Below are 18328 nucleotides of genomic sequence, written 5' to 3'. Positions count from 1 at the left end.
ACTTGAGGCGACTAGCTCTGACGTGGTATCCGCTGGCGATTTCTTTGCAGTTGCATCTTCGTCTGGCGGCTGCCTCCAGAAGTGAGCCAGGTGATCTCTAGCAACCAGGCCGGTGTACCCTTGCCAACCACTTGGCAGGACGCAAGGTGCGTGCCAAAGAAAAAAATTGCCATTCTTAGACTCGGGGGGCCTAATACAGTCGAACCCACTTATAACGATCCCAGATATAACGATCTATCGGTTATAACGACCATATTTGGGTGCATTTACGATTTTCCTATGCTAACCATTGAAGCTGCGTCCACATATAGCGAACATTTTTCAAAGCCTCCTACTTTTACAACGAACACTTCAGACACGGTCGCAGTAAAAATATGGCGCATACGAAGCGAAAAAAAGTTAAAACATGCCTTATAAAGCGTGACAGGGGCGCGCGCAAGCGCGTGCCCCGCTCCAGTTTACTTGCGACTAAAATATCCCTGATCGGCGAGCACCGCACGTAGATTTCGGACGCTGCGAGTGAGGTCGCTCACTTTCCAGGTGTTTCTTCAGTGGCAGAATGGCAGTGAGGAAAAAAAAAATAGTAGGCAGCATGAAGCCTTGCGGTCAGCTTTCGCACGGTAACCTTTCCTGACGCCGTTCTCTGCGGCTGCGACCGCCTGCGATGAACCAAACAATGCCTTGGAACGCAAGAAGGCATAAATGCAAGGAGTGATAACCGCGATAACTTTCCATCGCAAAAAGGTTCACTGCGTCCCTAAACTCGTTCACGCCACAATGTGCCGCGAAAGGTCGTCCGTTTTATCGGTAACGGCAGAGACCGGTCGATCGGTGATTACGACTTCCGCGCGATTGTGGCGATGCCTTCGCGGATAAGCATCAGAAAAGAGCGAAGGCGAGGTGGCGGCAGTAGATGAACATTATGACTTATAGCAGACAACCTTATCACAGTCATCTGTACATATGTGCTCGGCTGCGCGCGTGGCGTACGCCGTACACTGCGGATTGACGGCGGTACGAGCGCGCCATGCTGCCGTTCGCAAGTTCGCGCCGCCGCCGCATCATGCGAGACCGAACGGGTTCGACTGTATAGCTTGTATTCTAGTTGCCCCCTGTCGTGCCTGTACAACATTACTGTGGCGACTATTAATCGACACCCCACGTTTAAAAAATTTGTCAACCTTGATGCACCTGCTGCGCTTTTGTCTATTGCACTAATATGCCTTCAAATGCAAATCTTTAGAACCAACTTGCGGTTAACACGGGAACATCGTTTGTTTTTATGGAGAAACACAAGAAAACGACGCTTCTCAGGCAGTGCAAGGTACACAGCTTGAGCAGTGTTCTGCATTGCCTCTTTACGCGCTGTACGTAAAGTGCAGTATGTTCCGCTCTCAAGCTGTAAACATAATTGTGTTTTAGGAGTGTGCTTGCGTTTTTCAGATATTTGAAACTGTTGAAATATGGATTTAAATTGTCTTATTCGGTTGAAGTCTTTGAATGAAACAGCCACTGTTTGTAAATGTGACTGCATTTTTGGATATTCAAATCAATTGTGCATGGCCAGATGTATGAATTAGCGCAATCGTGGGACAGATTCTATCCCGACAGCTGCAATAACATATGAGATACTAGAAGTTGCGTGTGGAAGCACGCTTAGCACTCTGAGCACGCTTAGCACGCTTAGCACTTTTCTCTTGACGCGGTGTACAGTGCTCGCAGATTGAAACACGACAATTTAGGGCTAAGTAATGCGCATACTTTAGTGTCCACGTTCTTCAATTCATGTCATATTGGAGTTATTTCGACCCAAGCACTTAGATCGGAGCCAAAGTTACCTTAGCGGCAAGATTTGTAGCAACATGACGCGGTTTTCGAGCAATCACAAATACCATTTGTTATACCGTATTTACTCGAATGTAAGGCGAGTTTTTTTTCCAGATTTTTGCTACCTAAAGTTGACCCTCACGTTACAGTCGAATACCAAAGCTACTGTTTTTTTTTTCTTGGTCGCAATGAAAAGTACCCCTTGCCTTTACAATCATGGCGAGGTCATTACATTACAGTCACTACAATCGTGGTTGCATTACAATCGAGTAAATACGGTACTGAAGGTCTCGATGTCGCGTTTCAATCCGCGAGAACTGTATACTACTCTCACTTTTACCCAGAGCTTTAGGTAGACTGTTTATTTGTGCACTATATTCCATTTGTGCTTTAGTGAACAGTGCTTCATAATATGTACAACACAGTGGCAAAATAAAGCTGGTAAAGACTGCAGGAAAACAATACATCTGAGCACCTCCCGCTCTTTCTTGTGCAGCGCTGCCCTGGAGGCCGAGCGAGACCAGTGAGTGCAGACGGCCGCTGTAGCGCATAATTTGTGGGCACGGCTGCTCTTCGGATGCCAACTTTCCGACACTTCCCGCTCGATTGTTGGCTTCCGGGAGACGAGTGCCCCCCCCCACACCCGCGCGATGTCATAAGCCGTTGGTGGCATGTTGGGTGTCAATTACAGAAATCTTGTGGAGCAGAGACGCCTACATCGCACACTTAATCGACGGCACGCACATTTGTGCTTGCCGTACACTTGTCACGGTAACTCAATTTACGCTTTTCATAGGATGTTCATAGGACCTCTCTTATGATACCATGTGATGGTGGTCTCACAAACACTGTCAATTCGACAAATTTCCGATCTTTCTTTATTGATGCTGCAATTTATATAGGGAACTTTAGCTGGGTAGAATTAAGTTTTTCTTTTTTTCTCCTTTGTATAACAGTGTGGAAGGCAAACCTAAGGGAGAAACAAGTTGACGAGACTGTAAAATATGCTACGAATGAAATAGCAGTATATAATGTAATATCATCTTTATTTTCACAATTGAGCCAAAGATGACAGAATTGTGTGTACAGTCAAACCTCGTTAATATGTACCCGCTTTAAGCGTACTAACGGTTAAAACGTAGTTGCGATGAATCCCCGACTGAGTCTCATAGAGCCTGATGCATTCGCTGACCGCTTAAGCCGTAGTGCTTCGTCCGACGCCTACCGGTTAGTGCGTACCCTACGTACTGCGATAACTTTTTGTGCCATAAAATTTTACTGCGCCGCTGAACTTCCGGACCCCCAAAGTGCCGCCAAAGGTTTTCCATCTTCGAGAAGTGCGTAGATCGGTCGATCGCTGATTCCGACTTCCGCGCGATTGCGATGACGCTTTTGCGAGTAAGCACCGGGAAAGAACGAAGGTGAGGCGGCGGCCACCGAAGAACGTGCTAGCATGACTTATCGCCGACAACCTTATCACAATAAGTATCTTCAGATATCTGGTCGGGCTCGCGTGCGGCGCAGCACTACTTTAAGCCTACTGCACGTTTTTAATAGGCGACAACCTGAACGCGCTGGGCTGCCGATCGCTGCCGCCTCGTTGTGCGGGGCCGTGTTCAAGCGCGCGCCGCTTTGTAGAAACGAAAGCAGCTCGCTGTTGCGGATTTGAGCGTTGCTGGTCGCGGGCGACGAGAAACCTCTTTGTATTGACGCTATCACGATAAACACACGCGTACCTACAGCAAGCGTAGCGCTGTTGTAACCATACTGCACGCTTTTATTGGGCGACCACCTAAACGCGCTTCCGTTCGCTGCCAGCACTGCTAGAGCGTCGCAGAGTGCGCATCGCTTGCAGGAAGTTCGTCATCGCCGCCGCCGCGTTAACTGAACCAGCTACTCGCTGCATCTGTGCACGGTCGGAGCTAAGTGGGTACGAAGCACACTCCCACGACAAATGCGCGCGTGCAGTGCAGCAAGCAGCCCGGCAGCGCGTACCGCGTTTCACTGAAACTGTCAGTTTTCGTTTAGTAGCAGATCGCGGTACAGACGCACACACACATAGCCGACACTGTCCGTTCCGTCGCTATGTCGGTCACTGCGTATCGGCACTACTGGTCGGTCGTGCGAAAGTGCCAGAATCTTTTCTCCACTTTGGCAAAAACAAAGAAAAGGCTTTGCAATGGGTAGTTTAGGCAATATTTGCTGTGACACTGTATATATTTCTTTGCTGGCAGCGATGGCATACGCGAGGAGATGCAAAATTTTACTTGGTGGTTAATGCGTACTACCGTTTAGTGCGTAGTTATGCGGCGTTCCCGGCAGGTACGCATTAACGAGGTTCCACTGTAGTAAGACTTTGGCTGTTAACTATGGCATTCCAGTTGTTGATGGTTTGAGGTGGAAAAGAAATACGCACCAGAGTTACCATACAAGTAGCTATCGTGCACGATGGGTGATCATTAATGCAACATTCTGAAGGAATGTAATTCAGCCAGAGTTTTGCCTTATCTATGTTTATGCATGGCACTTAAGTGTTGCATGAGGACTTCAGTCGGCCATAACGGCAGTCCTGTGGTCTAGTCATAGTTTGGCACAGCCAAGTCATCACCTGCAGCAAAACACTTTGTTAAATAGCAAGTTCCGTCAGGTTCTGTATATTTCAGCGGTAAGGCGTGATAACAATGCTGGCTGACAGCAGTATTCTCATTAAACATCTGTAAAAAAAATGTCTTGTGTAAGAAGGTCGAGCAATCATGACACAACAAAATACACTAAAGTGAAGCTAAGAGATTGTGTGTGATGAACGAATCATTCACACAAACTTCACATGGTACTAGCTGCTGCTATGAGATGACAACATGTGGGCATGTCAAGCAGAGTAATCAGAAGCGTAGGCAACAGCACTGTATAGAAATCAAGGCTTGAATGAAGGAGATATCATGAAGAGATAGAAAAAAAAGCTGGACTGCAGTAGATGTGAAAGGTAAAACCTGGCTGGAAAAAACAGCCTAGGTGACCATTTGTTGTTGCCTCCTTTCAAAGGGGTATGCTAATGAAGATAATCACATTCACGTTGATTGGAAGAATCAGTAAAATGAAGCTTTAACCTTAATTTTTTTGTTGTAATAATTGATCAGTTATACCATGGACATATTGTAAACGAGAGACTTGAAAAGGTGCCTTACCTTTTCATTGTTTCTATTTAGCGTCTCCTTAAAATCTACCAGAAATATTCAACATCATAAAGTTCCTTACTGGCTCAACTTTGTGCATTAAGTGTTCCACTTGGACATCTTGGACAACTGGTCAGAATTCAGCATTGTCGCTGCACACTACTTTTTGAGCTTTGTGAAAATTAATCGCATATTTCCAGCATTCACTTGTACCACACAAGAGGAAGTTGCTGTCCTGACATTGCAGCTGCCTCTGCAGCCAAAGGCAAACTGGACTCCGGCTAATTTTGATTCCTTCTTGATTGTCTAGAGTATTCTACAATCATTAAATTACCAACATGGTTGCCATACGCTGAGCTGTTGGCGCTCACGGTAGCCATTTTGTGCCCTCTGTTAAGGTGCACTATAAGGTTACCGTAGCGACGCAGGGAGTGTTGTCTCAACAGGAATGTAAGTCACACTAGGAACACCAGGAGTGTAAGAGGAGTGTCTCCCTCTCTCGACAGCTCATTCAAGGGACACACAACACTGTACCATGTATATTGAATTGCCTCTCTCTTGGTAAAGTAAATCAGTCTAGTTTTCCATTCCAGGCTTTGTTAATGCTTAGGGCAATGTCTTGTGTATTCAGCTATGGCAAGCTTCTAGAAGTGAGTCTAGCTTGGAAGGACAGGCATTCTAGCAAACACAGGAGAGTGGTACTGGTGTTAACACACAAGGAAAGATTGAATGCTGCAATCATGTTCACGTGAATGGTAAGATTGGCCAGTTGACTGGCACCGATTCCCTTCTCTCTATAGTGTCAGCATAAATATTTTGGTCACATTATCTCGAGTGATGGAAAAATGAATTCATAAGTTCAAAAATTTGGAAATGCATGTTATTGCTGAAAATTATGATCGACTTGCTCCAACTACTTGCACGGAGAGTCCGCTACAGCTAGCTACAACACGCTGTGCCACAGCTTTATAGCGATGGATCTTTATGGCGCTGTTTCTGACTTGTCTTGATGCACGATGCTGAATCTGCGACGCAGACTTGAGGTTTAATTCAAGTCACCGAGCAGTGCTGCACAATACAATGAATGCAGCCATTTTGGGTCATGTGATGTGATTGAACCAATACTACACTCGTGGTCTGAAGTTGAGAATGCTGTGGCATCAGCAGTAAAAATTAATTTCTTGTAGTAGAGCTCCGCTACAAATGTGGAACTGGTTGAACTAGTGGAAGGAGATCAACTCCGAATATCGAATTGAGCAGTAATTTCTACATTTCTAAAGCGACGTGTTATAATATGTGTACATACATGCACATACATACGCAGTCCCACATTATGCTGCACAATTTACCATTTGCTCAAGAATTGGTGACCTTAGGCAACAAGCCACAGCTTCCATGCAGCAGAATTATTTGGAACAGTCCAATGGTCTGCCGTTGCACCTCCCTTGGGTCTCCTATAAGTGTTTCCTTTTCTTACGTATTCTTCGAAGAAAAAGAATATTTGGCAACTTTGAACAGTGAAGTTTCGAATGGAACACTAATTGACAAACATGGAATATTGGAATTTCAACTAGCTGAACATTCCTGGCAACAGGAAGCACATTTCTCGTCTAGTTGGTTGTTTTCTGCTGTTGTTCTTGTGAGGCAGTCGAGGCCCTCTGCGTGCAGGCGGTCGTCCTCTGTGGCTGTGGCACGACCCTTGGTGTCTGGCAGCCCACAGGAGGAGTCGTCTCCCGAGTACCGGTTCACACTAGGGCCCCTGCCCTCGTGGGCCAAGAAGCAGGTGACAATCTCCTCAGCGCTTTCATTTTTTTCACTGTTCTAAAAACGTACTGTATCCGCATAGATATTAAGTGGCTGGGAGTGCAGTAGAACCTGGGCACTGTAAACCGTGATCGGCCAGTGCAACAGCTACACATCAACAAGGAAAAAAAGACGTAAACACAAGCCCTGTGTCATCAACTGTTGCTGTAATGCAAACATGTGGCTGATATGTACACTGCAGTTTGCAATTCGTTTTAGACTTTAAAAAAATACACTGATAACATCATAACAAGGTGACACCGCAATTAGCAGCACATCACACATACGACTAAAACATGACTTAAATAATTTACGTGTGTTAGATATGAAGGCATCACTCATCCATTCATGTGCATGCATATGTGAAATGCTTCGGTTATGTATAATGTGTGCACTGATTTTTGTGCTTCTACGCTCAAACCTCATTATAATGAAGTTACATCTTGCATGAATAACTTCGTTGTATCCGAAAATTTGTTATAATCGTACATTCCTAACACTGTATGTATTGCAAGACTATTTTTCATTTACTTCGTTATAACCAATATTTCGTTATATCTGTGTTCGTTATATCGAGGTTTCAGTGTATATGATGGTAGTACCATTAAAGATAGTCATTGTGTAGCTGTTGCGCTGGTCGATAGTGAAGGTATTCAATCTCACCCATACTTAACTAGTACGTGCACTACTGTTTGGTGCCAAGCAAAATGTTTGCTCATTATAAACTATACAGAAGAATGTGAGGACGCAAGTGAGAAATTAAAGGATGCTGCGCTCTCACTAATGAATAAAACTTGTTTCGGTGCAGTTGCCAGTGCTTTAATGGGGAGGTATACAGTCAAATTTTCAAAAAATTAGACTCAGTGGTGATTTAACGGTACATTGAAGAGAAATGCATGATCATTACCTTTAATTTCTGAAACCCTGCTCTATGAAGCAATAATCGTAAATCTTTGATAGCCAGTCCAGTACTCGCTTTTATGTATGTGCCAGCAGTGCTGGCAGTATTTCTCAAGTATAGTGGGCTTTACATAAACTCTCCCTCTTTGTGACGGTCTACCTCATGATGCGAACACACTTAACTAGACATGCTAGTGCAGGCTAAATGATAGCGAACATGGGCTAGTGTTGGCTAAATCATGGCTACTGTTGTCTAATTGGTGTTGGGTAACGTAGGTCACCCGCTGTTATAACTGCAACATCCTCATCCAGCCTCAATCCAGTTGAGACTCTCGCACATACATTGGCAACAGCCGGGGTTCGTTTTTCTGCAAGAAGCTGCTATACCCTGTTTGCATCAATACACATGATGATGATGATAATGATGCAAACATCGCAGATGATGGAGCAGCAGCAGCCAGCCAACAGCAAGCCTCCTACTGTAGCACCACCACCTGTTCCACAGCCACGAGGTCGCTGGGCCCAGCGCTTCGACGCCGCTCGTGCCATCTTTGAGAACGGCAAAGAGGTACGGGCTGACTTGCTAGTAGTACCTGCCTGCCGATCACTTCAGAGCTTTAACGCTAATTTACTGGTGTCCAGTCAATACCTAACTGTTGATGACATGTTCATGAAGCACTGAAAGCAGAGCTAGTATTTAGTTGGGGAACATTGAACAATTTAGAATAGCCTGATGTGCCATAGACCAAAGCAACAACAGCTAAACAAAATGAAGATGTGCTTGCATACCTTCTCTTCCCTAAGAGGAAATTTGACCTAAAAACAGTGATTTTGCTCAACCTGCGTAAGCAGTAGCTTCGTGGCCAGACTCAGGGGTGGAAGTGCTGCGCCATTTGCGCCACGCTGCGCCAATCCGCTTCTGCTGCGCCATCCTGCTCCAAAACGCATTATTGCGCCGAAACTGCTCCCAAGCGGTCTTTGGTGCACGGCCTCCGCGATGGGCGCCGGTGCGCTTCCGAAACCGATCACCGAGGCTACGTTTGGTGCCTTTATGTGCCGCTGTCATCCGTGTCATGGCGCGCCTATGCGGGCTTATATCATCATCACATCACTTCGCGCGTTCTCGTAACGTTGTCAAAGGCGCAAATAAAGCTAGTGAGCCTGTACAGGAGCTAGCTACAAGAAAGTGAGTTGTGCGGCCATATTTCGATTGTGACGCCGGCGGCACCGGTGGCAACGGAGTTTTCTGGCACGCTGCGCGCACGAGGCGGTTGCTGTCAGCGTGGCCTGGGATTGCGAACTTGAATAAAAAAGTAAGTGCGTTTGCGCTTCATATTGTCAAAAAGGTTCTATTTACTGGGAATATTTAATTTGATGTAAAGCTATGAGGATAGTGCGAGCAGCTGCCGTTGACGTTAAACACGCGACCATTATTTAGAAACTTTGCACTAAGGAAACCGCTGTATAGCTGAGTGTGTGATGTGAATTTTGTGTCATAACTCTGCACGAGAAAGAAAAATTTGTTTTATCCGTTTGTGGTCAGTGAAGCCACTACCAACCGCGAAACCACTCACAGGGCTTCGGTCTGTGCAAGTCGGTTGAACCATTTCCGAAACTCATTTTTTTAGTGAGAGCGTGCCTCTCCATGTGCAGAATTTTTTGCATTGCACACAAGCCCTTAGACGTTATAAATGCAGCATGTAAACGCGCTCGTGCAGCGACGAGCTTAGTCTCGCTAGTGCGATCGGTCGCGTTGTTCGATTTTGGCTCGTCAGAACCTGTGCTCGGCTCGTGGTCGAGTAGGCTGTAGCTCGTACCATCCGCAGCACAACATGACATGCCGCTCACCGCCGTTGCTGTGTGTGGTTTGGTACATGAGGTGGCGAGTGAAGAAATATACGAAAAAGAACAAGATAGACACCTGGAACGTTTATTACTGAAAAGACGAATGTGAGGTAGTACGAAAGTAGAACCACGGGATACAAATTGTGCGCTTGCGACATCTAGTATCATGGCACCTGAAGTACCATATTTGCGTGCATATAACCGACACCAATGATTGACAAATCTTGGAAGGGAACTTGAAGGGAAAAGGTGGAAGCGCGTGGCGAAATCTTTGGCGCGATTTACGCGCGTGTTTTGACGAACGCCTTCGCGAAATCGCGCTGTTGCGTCCCGAATGGCTCGATTTCATGCGCGACTGACGCGTGGTCGGAGGGTCGCGCGCGTCATTTTCACGAACGCTATCTCGAAATCGCGCCGCCGCGTCTTCCTATTTGAAGTAGAGACAACACCTCGCGCGGCGCATCGCCCGCTCGTCCGACAAGCTGAGTTTAGGGTGCAGAGGCGTGTTTGTTTGGTTTCTTCCAATGCCTTCAGACGGCGCTGACCTCCGCGCATTTCGAAAGAACTTTTTGAAGTCGGCCTGCCCCGGCGTAGGCTTTTGACGAGAACTAGCAACCCGGCAAACGCGGCGCAAAAACGCCGCTGCTGAAAAACGTTCATTACCATGAACGTTTTTCACGCCCAACTGGCAGTCATCCTAAACGTTTTTCATTTGTCAGTCTAGTCAAGTGTAGCTATTGAAAACATCGCTTATCTCGTTTTCCTGAGTCGTTGCTCTATCACAGCTGTGATGTTTTAATGATAACATGTACGCGTGTGTGTGTATATATATCATTTGTTTAAGCGTGGTTGGTTCATCAATAGTGAATCTTTTCTAAAATCGTTGAAATTTCTTGTGTTTACCAGAAATAAAAAAGAATTAAACAGCAATGATGTTTGACCCTAGAATTCTGCTCCAAAACTAACTTGCATTGCTCCAAAACACACATTTTGGTGCTCCAAAGCTGGTCCAAAACAGCATTATTCCTGCTCCCTGAGCTGCTCCAAAACACTCAAGCCCGCTTCCACCCCTGCAGACTGTCCTATCTGGCAACGTCTACTGTTCTAGTTGTCTATACTTTGGAATAATTTTTTAAAATTGTTTTCTTTATCCACTCATATATACTGTTGCCTCGAATAAATTTTGTTTCAGTGAGAGATTGGTGCTCATTAAAAGCTCTGCAGAAAACTCTGAACGTAAAAACTAAAAAACTGTATTAAAAAAAAAATCCATGCTGCATGGGGGTCTGCAGCATGGATATATAATAATGCTGACGATGTAGCGTAAACAGGAGAAGGCCTCAATAAAGCCTTCATTGTGACATTATCATTCATCATGAAACAACAACTGCAGTTGACTGAGACAAAAACATACTGAGGCCTGACTATGCCTGCATTTGTGTTCTGCTTTTAGTTTTACGACTTGGGTAGTGTGCATTGTACGTTTCTTTGCACTCTTTAGCGTTTCCTTTCAACCCTTTGTAGATGTTGAAATAGTGCGCTTCTTTTCTTTCCACTCTTCTTCATGCTGCAGTGCTTTGCTGTAGCATGGGTGCTTCGCGGATGCTTGGGTGCTGCTCCGGCTGTCCTGACAGACTTCTTAGCATGTTTGTCCTTTTCTTCTCTCATATTTCTCTCCTTTTCTGTTTGAGGCTGAACATGGCTCCACGATGTCAAGAGGAGCAGCTGATGCATGCCAAGATTTGTGGTCCACAAGGCCACCACGGCGTAATATACACATGATATATACTTTTTAGGTAAGGACACTTGCGAGGTGCTATGCACCGGATGAAGTATCAACCACGTGCACTCATCATTCCACTGATGGCAGCAACTGTGTGTCGGTGGGACGACGCAACTTCGAGACAGAAAAAGTTATAGTATCTGATTCCTGCAAAAATGTTCCAAAAGCCAGGCGGAATCATGGTTCTAAAAGATTTACCCCGACTTCCTATAGCAACTGGTGCTTCATGGGAAATCAGAGTCCACTGACAGAAGGGTGCTCGTCTGACCAATTTTCGGGGGTGTGTGAAACTTCTGGTGCTTTTCTCCCACTTCCAGTGATCTACATTTGCCTCACAGCTTGTAATTTTGGATTTCTCGCGAAGTGTCGGTTGCTATAGCAACAGGAGATTAGAACCTTCTCAGTCTTGAAGTTGCATCATCCTGCTGCTAAAAAGCAACTGCCATCAGTGGGCCAACAGGTGCATGCTGTTTGTACTGCAGCTGGTCAATCGCACCTCGCAACCAAGCCTTGAAGTGTCCTTGCTTAAAAGAGTCCTACACCGTGAAGGCAACCCACTACTGGTGATGGGTGCTTCTTTCTGCTTTTTGTAGACGAACTCTTCGGTTTCATTATAGTAGCAGTCATTTGTCTTCTCATATGTGCGAGCATGCTGCGCAAGTCACATAGCCTGTCCAGGGCGATAGTCTCGGGTGATCACTCTTGCGGATACTTTCACACACTACTTTTGCGGGACTTCACGTGACTTATCACGAGATGTGTCGACATATATGAATGGCCAACAGGATTACCGCAAGCTTGACATGGCACCAGGAGTGCTGTTGGCCGATGTACCCGATGAGAAGTCACGTGAAATCTTGCGAAAGCAATGGCATCCCCCAGAACAGGATTGTTCGAATCGCTGGCACCACCCAAACCGGTTTCATGAGGTGCTGCACTATGCCATTCATCTCAGTGATAAAGCAATGGCATCCTCTGCACTATGCCATTTGTTTCAAACGATTCAAGGCGCGGCTCAAGATTTTTTTGTGCCCTCCTTGCTGATTGTGCTGGCTTTGTGCACACGTGTGGACATGATGCGGCAGTGCAGCAGATGGTGCTGTACACGGACCTATAGTCGTGTACAACCTAAGAAGGCAGGAGAGGCCACACCCAGATGACCAAAGTGCGGCAGCCCAGTGCCTCCACAGCTAAAGAAGTGATCCTGCTCATCTACTCTGGAATGTTTTCCGACAGAGGGATGACTGAGGTAGTCTAGAGCATGCAAGCATTCATGCAGACTTGTGTGCATCTGCCTTTCAGGTAGATATTTTGCTGCTTTCTAAGGTTATACATTACTGTAGGCACCGTTTGAATGCCACCTATGCGCATCTGCTGTGTCTATGCACCATAGGGTCTGTATACACCCAAGGAACTGATCTATGTGCAGTTCACGACTTCGCAAAGTTACATGGATGGAACACTTTAAGCGGATAAAACATACGACGTACACCTTTTCGGCAACTCTCCATTCATACTTAGTGTCACATTGTGCGGCACCGCTAAACACAAGCTGCACAACTTCCCAACTTCTCATGCACCACAGTGAACAGGTTCAGAGCGGTGCCAGCCAATTGAACGTACCTAGTGATTGTCCGAAAATACCGCCCTGGCGCTGCTTGCCACATACTCATCTGTTCCTCCTAACATCTTGGAGCCGCTTACACCTGCGAGCGAAGTTACGCAGACAGTGGCTACCATGAAAAACAACAATATGGCTGCCTAGTTACGCAGCCTTAAGTGTGACAATTGTATTATGGCATTCTGATTGCCCAGATGCAGACTGTAGGCAAACTATGGGCTGTATGCAGACTTTGGAGGAATTCTGTTTGTGGAATCCACGGTCTGTACACTTGCGCTTGCAGGTGTATCGTTGGTATGGAAGCGTTGTAAGATTTATTGAAGCAGTGAATTTCGTGTGCATGTACTACCAAGGTCAAGGTGTCTGTACCTATTACCTACTTCATGTCGGTACCTAGTACTAGCATGCAGTGATAGGCAGATTTTTATTCGAGTGCTCCCTGAAAAACGAGAGCAATATCAGAAGCATAGTACACTTGAGCCCAAATATGTCGAGTTTAAAGTGCTGGAAAGTAACATATTCTTGCAGTAAGACTGTGTTACCATAATGGTGGCGCTTGTATGTATATAAGGGGCAAAATATTTTTAAGATTTCATATCTCTTAGAAAGTATAGTTTGAGAGTATGGCATCAGTATACAAGAATACTCTGTGGAATAGGCTTTGAGTTCTTGAAGACTATCAGAGATTCCACAGTGTTTCAGCCCTGCTTGCATACTGACTGATCACCAATGAGGTTGGCCCATTCCCATACTGTTTTAGCTGTTGTTTTTAATGTGCACACATTCAGGCACCCCAGAAAGCTTATTTTCAGCACGTTTGAAAGGATATAAAAGATGCAAATGTGAAGCGATATATCTTTAGATGAACCATTTAACCAGTGGGCAAAGGCACCTGTACCACAGCCTCGCAATGGAAGAGGCAAAGCAAAAAACTACCGATAACAAAATTTCTTTGTATTTAAGATGCACAAACTTAAATTGATGAGTCCACTGGAAAGTTTGAACTGCCCAACCTTGACTGCAGTCCTCAGTTTCAGGTTGGATACATAGATGGAGAGGTGGAGAAGAAAATTGTTTCATCTTCAAAAGTGCGCTTAGTGAACACAGACACAAACGAAAAAATACAGGACATAAGGCAACGAGCGCAATAGCCTCACACTATAGCTCTCCTCAAAATTGTTTCCTCACATACATCAGCTTGTGGAATCGGATCCCACAAGATGGGGTAAATTGGAGATTGTTGGGAGAGGCTTTCATCCCACAGTGGGCTTAGAACAGGCTGAGGATGATGATGATGACATATAGGGTAGCAAACTGGACAAAGTCTAATTAAGCTCCTTGCCTTTGCTTCTTTTCTCTCTCTCTACCTATCTGGCTTTATGACGAAATCTTTGCTCTGTACAATTTCTCTTGATACAACTGCTCGTAGTTCTTGCAGAAGCACGCGCAATTCTTGTGTTGTTACTATCATTAAGCTGCTGCTGTCTTCTCCTGGCAATGTCATGAGTATATGAATGCTTGTGAGATCTATTTAATACAAGTCCTTTAAGCTCACCCAGGTATTTCCTTAGGGCATAATACTGTGGCAGAGTTGGTATCACGCAGGGGCATTCTTTGATTCATCGTTCTGACTTCTCATTTTTAGACTCTAAAGGATTGACGATCTTAGTGTGCAGGCTTTCACGTAATTCTCAAATGCACCCGACTGCTTTTTGCATGTGGTATTCTGAACATTCGTTTGATTGATTGATTGATTGATTGATTGATTGATTGACTGATTGACTGATTGATTGATTGATTGATTGATTGATTGATTGATTGATTGATTGATTGATTGATTGATTGATTGATTGATTGATTGATTGCGGTCGAGAGCAGCTCCCGTGTGGAGGTGCCCGGGAAGGCGACTCAAGCAGCGCAGCAAGTGGCAGCGTACGTATGGAAGACGGCGACGCCGAGGACGAGCATTCTGACACGGAGGGGAGCGGTGGTGTCCTCTACCCCGTGCCCCAAGACGGAAATGGTGCCGAGCCTGTTGGCAGCTTCCGGGTCACGGAGGCTGACCTGCCCCGCCGTCGTCCGCACCGACGTGTCTACAACAGTACCCCAGGTTTGTAAGGCAGTCTCTGCCGGCGACCTCTGGTCCATTCTGTACGCTTGCATCAGATTAGGCATCAGACATCACCAGAGTATCTCTGGCTGAGTTTTTCAATTGACTCCTTTTTTTACAGGGAAAGCTGTTATGAGGTCACAGCAGAACATAATTTTGGTGGTGTGCGATATATATGAGTTGTCCGCCGCCGCCAATGTCTGTAACAGCTGTCCCGCACAATGAGAAAAAAAGACAGGGTTCGAGCGGGATTTGAACCCAGGCTCTCTGCGTGGCAGTCGAGCATTCTACCACAGGGCTGCTCCGGTGCTTCAGTATCCTTCGCAAGAAGACCCTGTACAGGCGTCATGTCGGGCAAGGAATAACGCTAGCTAGCAGATGGGATACAGCATGGTAGAAGAGCAGAATAACACCAGGTGTCACACATTGCGAATTGTATTACGAGTGGGTGGTTTAAACCTTGCCACTAATTAAAAAGGGCTCAGCCATAATTCTGTGTCATCAGTCACAGCATCAACAAAGTGCACGTAATGCCTTACAGATGTGTAGTGGGTAGCTCGCTTCTCCGCAGAGTGATGAATAATGCCATGTTGGGTACTTTTCTACTGCTCACAAATGAGATATGTGGCATAGTGGGTAGTACCTTGCTACTGCACTTGCAGTAGTCGCCCCGAGAGAGTTTTCAACGGGCTCTAGAAAGGCCACTCCTCCATCTTTCGCTGTAACTGTGCTGAGTGTTCAGCGCAGGCCTGGTTTTCTTAAATAAAAGTAATTACAGTAGCATTTGCTGGCAGGCTACTTGGTCATGCATTTTTTATAGCAATGACAGCAGACACAAGCACAGAAAACAAAGAAACAGGGCATAATGCTGTCTTTCAACTAGCACTTTGTTGCTTGCATACTTACGCGAAGACACACATTTTTTTTTTTCTGTGCAAGTATGTGCTTTCATCCTTATGAACGCAAGTAATATTTTATGCCAGCGGTTAGGGCTGAGAGGCTGTCACGGTGAAAACTTAGGGTGTGAGCTCCCAGTCTATACTCAGTTACAATCTAAGAAAAATTACAGCTCCACCCACAGGGTCATGGCGCATCTGCCGTTCACCTGTGAAATACAGTCATGCTAGCTGGTTTCCGCTGGAACCGTAAATACGTTTTCTCAGCTGATGTACGTACGAGGCATATTAGAAGTTAAAGGTTCATCATTACCACCTAAAACATTAGGTTTGGCTGAACAGCAATGTCAGAATTAGAGCACTGCACAAGCCCGGGCCCGGCCCGGCCCGCGGGCCGGGCCGGGCCGTCCGAAGCGTTTTCCGGCGGGCCCGGGCAGGGCTCGGGCTTGAAAGTGCGGGCCCGGGCCGGGCTCGGGCTTGAAGCCGTGGGCCTGGGCCGGGCCCGGGCTTGAGGCTGCGGGCCGGGCCGGACTCGGACCCGCTCATTAAAAGGTGTAAGTCTGGCCTTCGAGCACACGCGAATGTTATGCATTGCATGGTCTAAGGTATACTGTGCCAAGCTGAAGTGACACGTGTATATATATATATATATATTAACAGCACTAACAATGGGCCAGATCACGGTTGTTCCCATGGGAGGCATAAAGATTTCGGTCTTTTATTCGAGGTTGACAGATACGATACATTTCATTTATATTCCTTGATATTATGTGCCAAAACCACAATATGATTACTAGGCACGCCGTGGTGGCACCGGATCAATTTCGACCACCTCGAGTTCTCTAACGTGCACCTAAAGATAAGTATATACACGGGTGTTCTTGCATTTCGCCCCCACCAAATTGCGGCCGTCCTGGCCGCGGGAATCGCACCCGCGTCCTAGGACTTAACAGCGAAACAGCTTAACCGCTGAGCTACCACCGTGGGCAAAGCAACATTTCGATGCATGTACACACCGGATTTTCCGTCCGATCGCCCGCTACAAAGCGCACGGCATCATTAATAATCATCATCAACAACTAATATCCTCTAGCGGGCCCGGGTCGGGCCTCGTCATGAACAAGCGCGCCCTGGATTAGTTTAGTAATGAACGCCCGGGCCCGGGCCGGGCCCGGGCTTGGAACGACGGGCCCGGGCCAGGCTCGGGCTGGGTTCGGTCATGTACGCCCGGGCCCGGGCTTGGAACCACGGGCCCGGGCTGGGCTCGGGCTTCATAAAACGGGCCCGGGCCGTAAAATCCGGCCCGTGCAGTGCTCTAGTCAGAATTCCTGACAAAATTTTCCTGAACGTTCAAGTTTCTGACCTAAAACCAGCGACACAAATGTGGGTCTGTATGTATACTTCAGCTATCGGAAACAATTGAGAAGTGCTTGATGTCACACAAATGAGTAAACAGTATTGGATGGAGCACTTATGTACATTCTCTGTGGGAGTGTCAGCGATGGCTGTGGGCAGAGCTGAGATTTTTTCCTTAGGTTGTAGTGAAGTGGAGTACCGTCATACTGACCACAATACTTCTCGCTCCTTGTAGAAATGCTGGCTTGACACTGCAATCTTTGCCATGCAGATCTGCAGAGCGAAGCGAACAGCGAGGACGAAGACTCAAGCAGCACGGCCGAGCTGCGGCCGCTGTCGATGTGCGTGAGCACCGAAAACCTGGACAAACTGGGCCAGCGGGAGCACTTCATGCGCGCCAACTACGAGAGTCTCGAGCAACCTGTGACGCCCCCATCCCTGGCGTCGGCGGGTCCCAGCCCCGGCACCCGGTCGAGCCTGTCTGCTCGCCACCACCGGCCGGAGCCCTCCTCGCTGGGCTCGGGCAGCAGCCGGAGGCGAGAGGAGATGGCGCAAGCCTTGAACCAGGCACGCCAGAAGCTGAACGCCCTGGGCTGGTGCAGCAGCAAGAGCAGCGGCGACTTGCTCTCGGCCAACCCCGAGGAGAACCTCATCCGCCGCACGGCCTCCATGACCGACATCTCGGCCAGGCGTCGGCTCACCTACTCATCAGGTATGCACTGGCAGGTCACAGAGACCCTTGTGGTTTCTACTTTGTGCGTAATTCAATTCAGTTCAATTGAATAACCACCTTTATTATTATTATGACATAATAGATGAGTCCATGCATTCAGCTCAGCATGTTGACTCCTGGAAGCTATTACATTCATTCATTGATAAAAGTCACACGGTCCCATATGCATTTGCCTAAGACGACTAGAAGGGAAAAGCCATCTTCTTTTCCTTCTCAGTCGATTGTATTGATTTCCACACCTAACGTAGTTTTGTTCTGCCTCTGGGATTGCTCCACCTTTG

At 46.7% G+C, this 18328-nt stretch overlaps 1 protein-coding gene across 3 annotated transcripts in view; it reads left to right on the top strand.

The window, feature by feature from the left end:
* Window positions 1-18328, top strand: part of LOC119373250 (mitogen-activated protein kinase-binding protein 1) — a 46787-nt gene that overhangs the window by 21367 nt on the left and 7092 nt on the right. For 2 of the 3 annotated variants that reach the window (XM_037643274.2, XM_037643272.2), the window contains exons 16-21: window positions 51-146; window positions 2324-2350; window positions 6669-6783; window positions 8143-8271; window positions 14831-15062; window positions 17586-18026. In XM_037643274.2, the coding sequence (XP_037499202.1) occupies window positions 51-146; window positions 2324-2350; window positions 6669-6783; window positions 8143-8271; window positions 14831-15062; window positions 17586-18026 (1040 nt within the window). The remainder of the gene's footprint in view (window positions 1-50; window positions 147-2323; window positions 2351-6668; window positions 6784-8142; window positions 8272-14830; window positions 15063-17585; window positions 18027-18328) is intronic. The other variant, XM_037643275.2, reaches the window with a different exon arrangement.

The sequence above is a fragment of the Rhipicephalus sanguineus genome, chromosome 11 (genome assembly GCF_013339695.2).
Source record: "Rhipicephalus sanguineus isolate Rsan-2018 chromosome 11, BIME_Rsan_1.4, whole genome shotgun sequence".
NCBI classification, from domain to species: Eukaryota; Metazoa; Arthropoda; class Arachnida; order Ixodida; family Ixodidae; genus Rhipicephalus; species Rhipicephalus sanguineus.
This window is presented reverse-complemented; position numbering and strand designations above follow the sequence as displayed.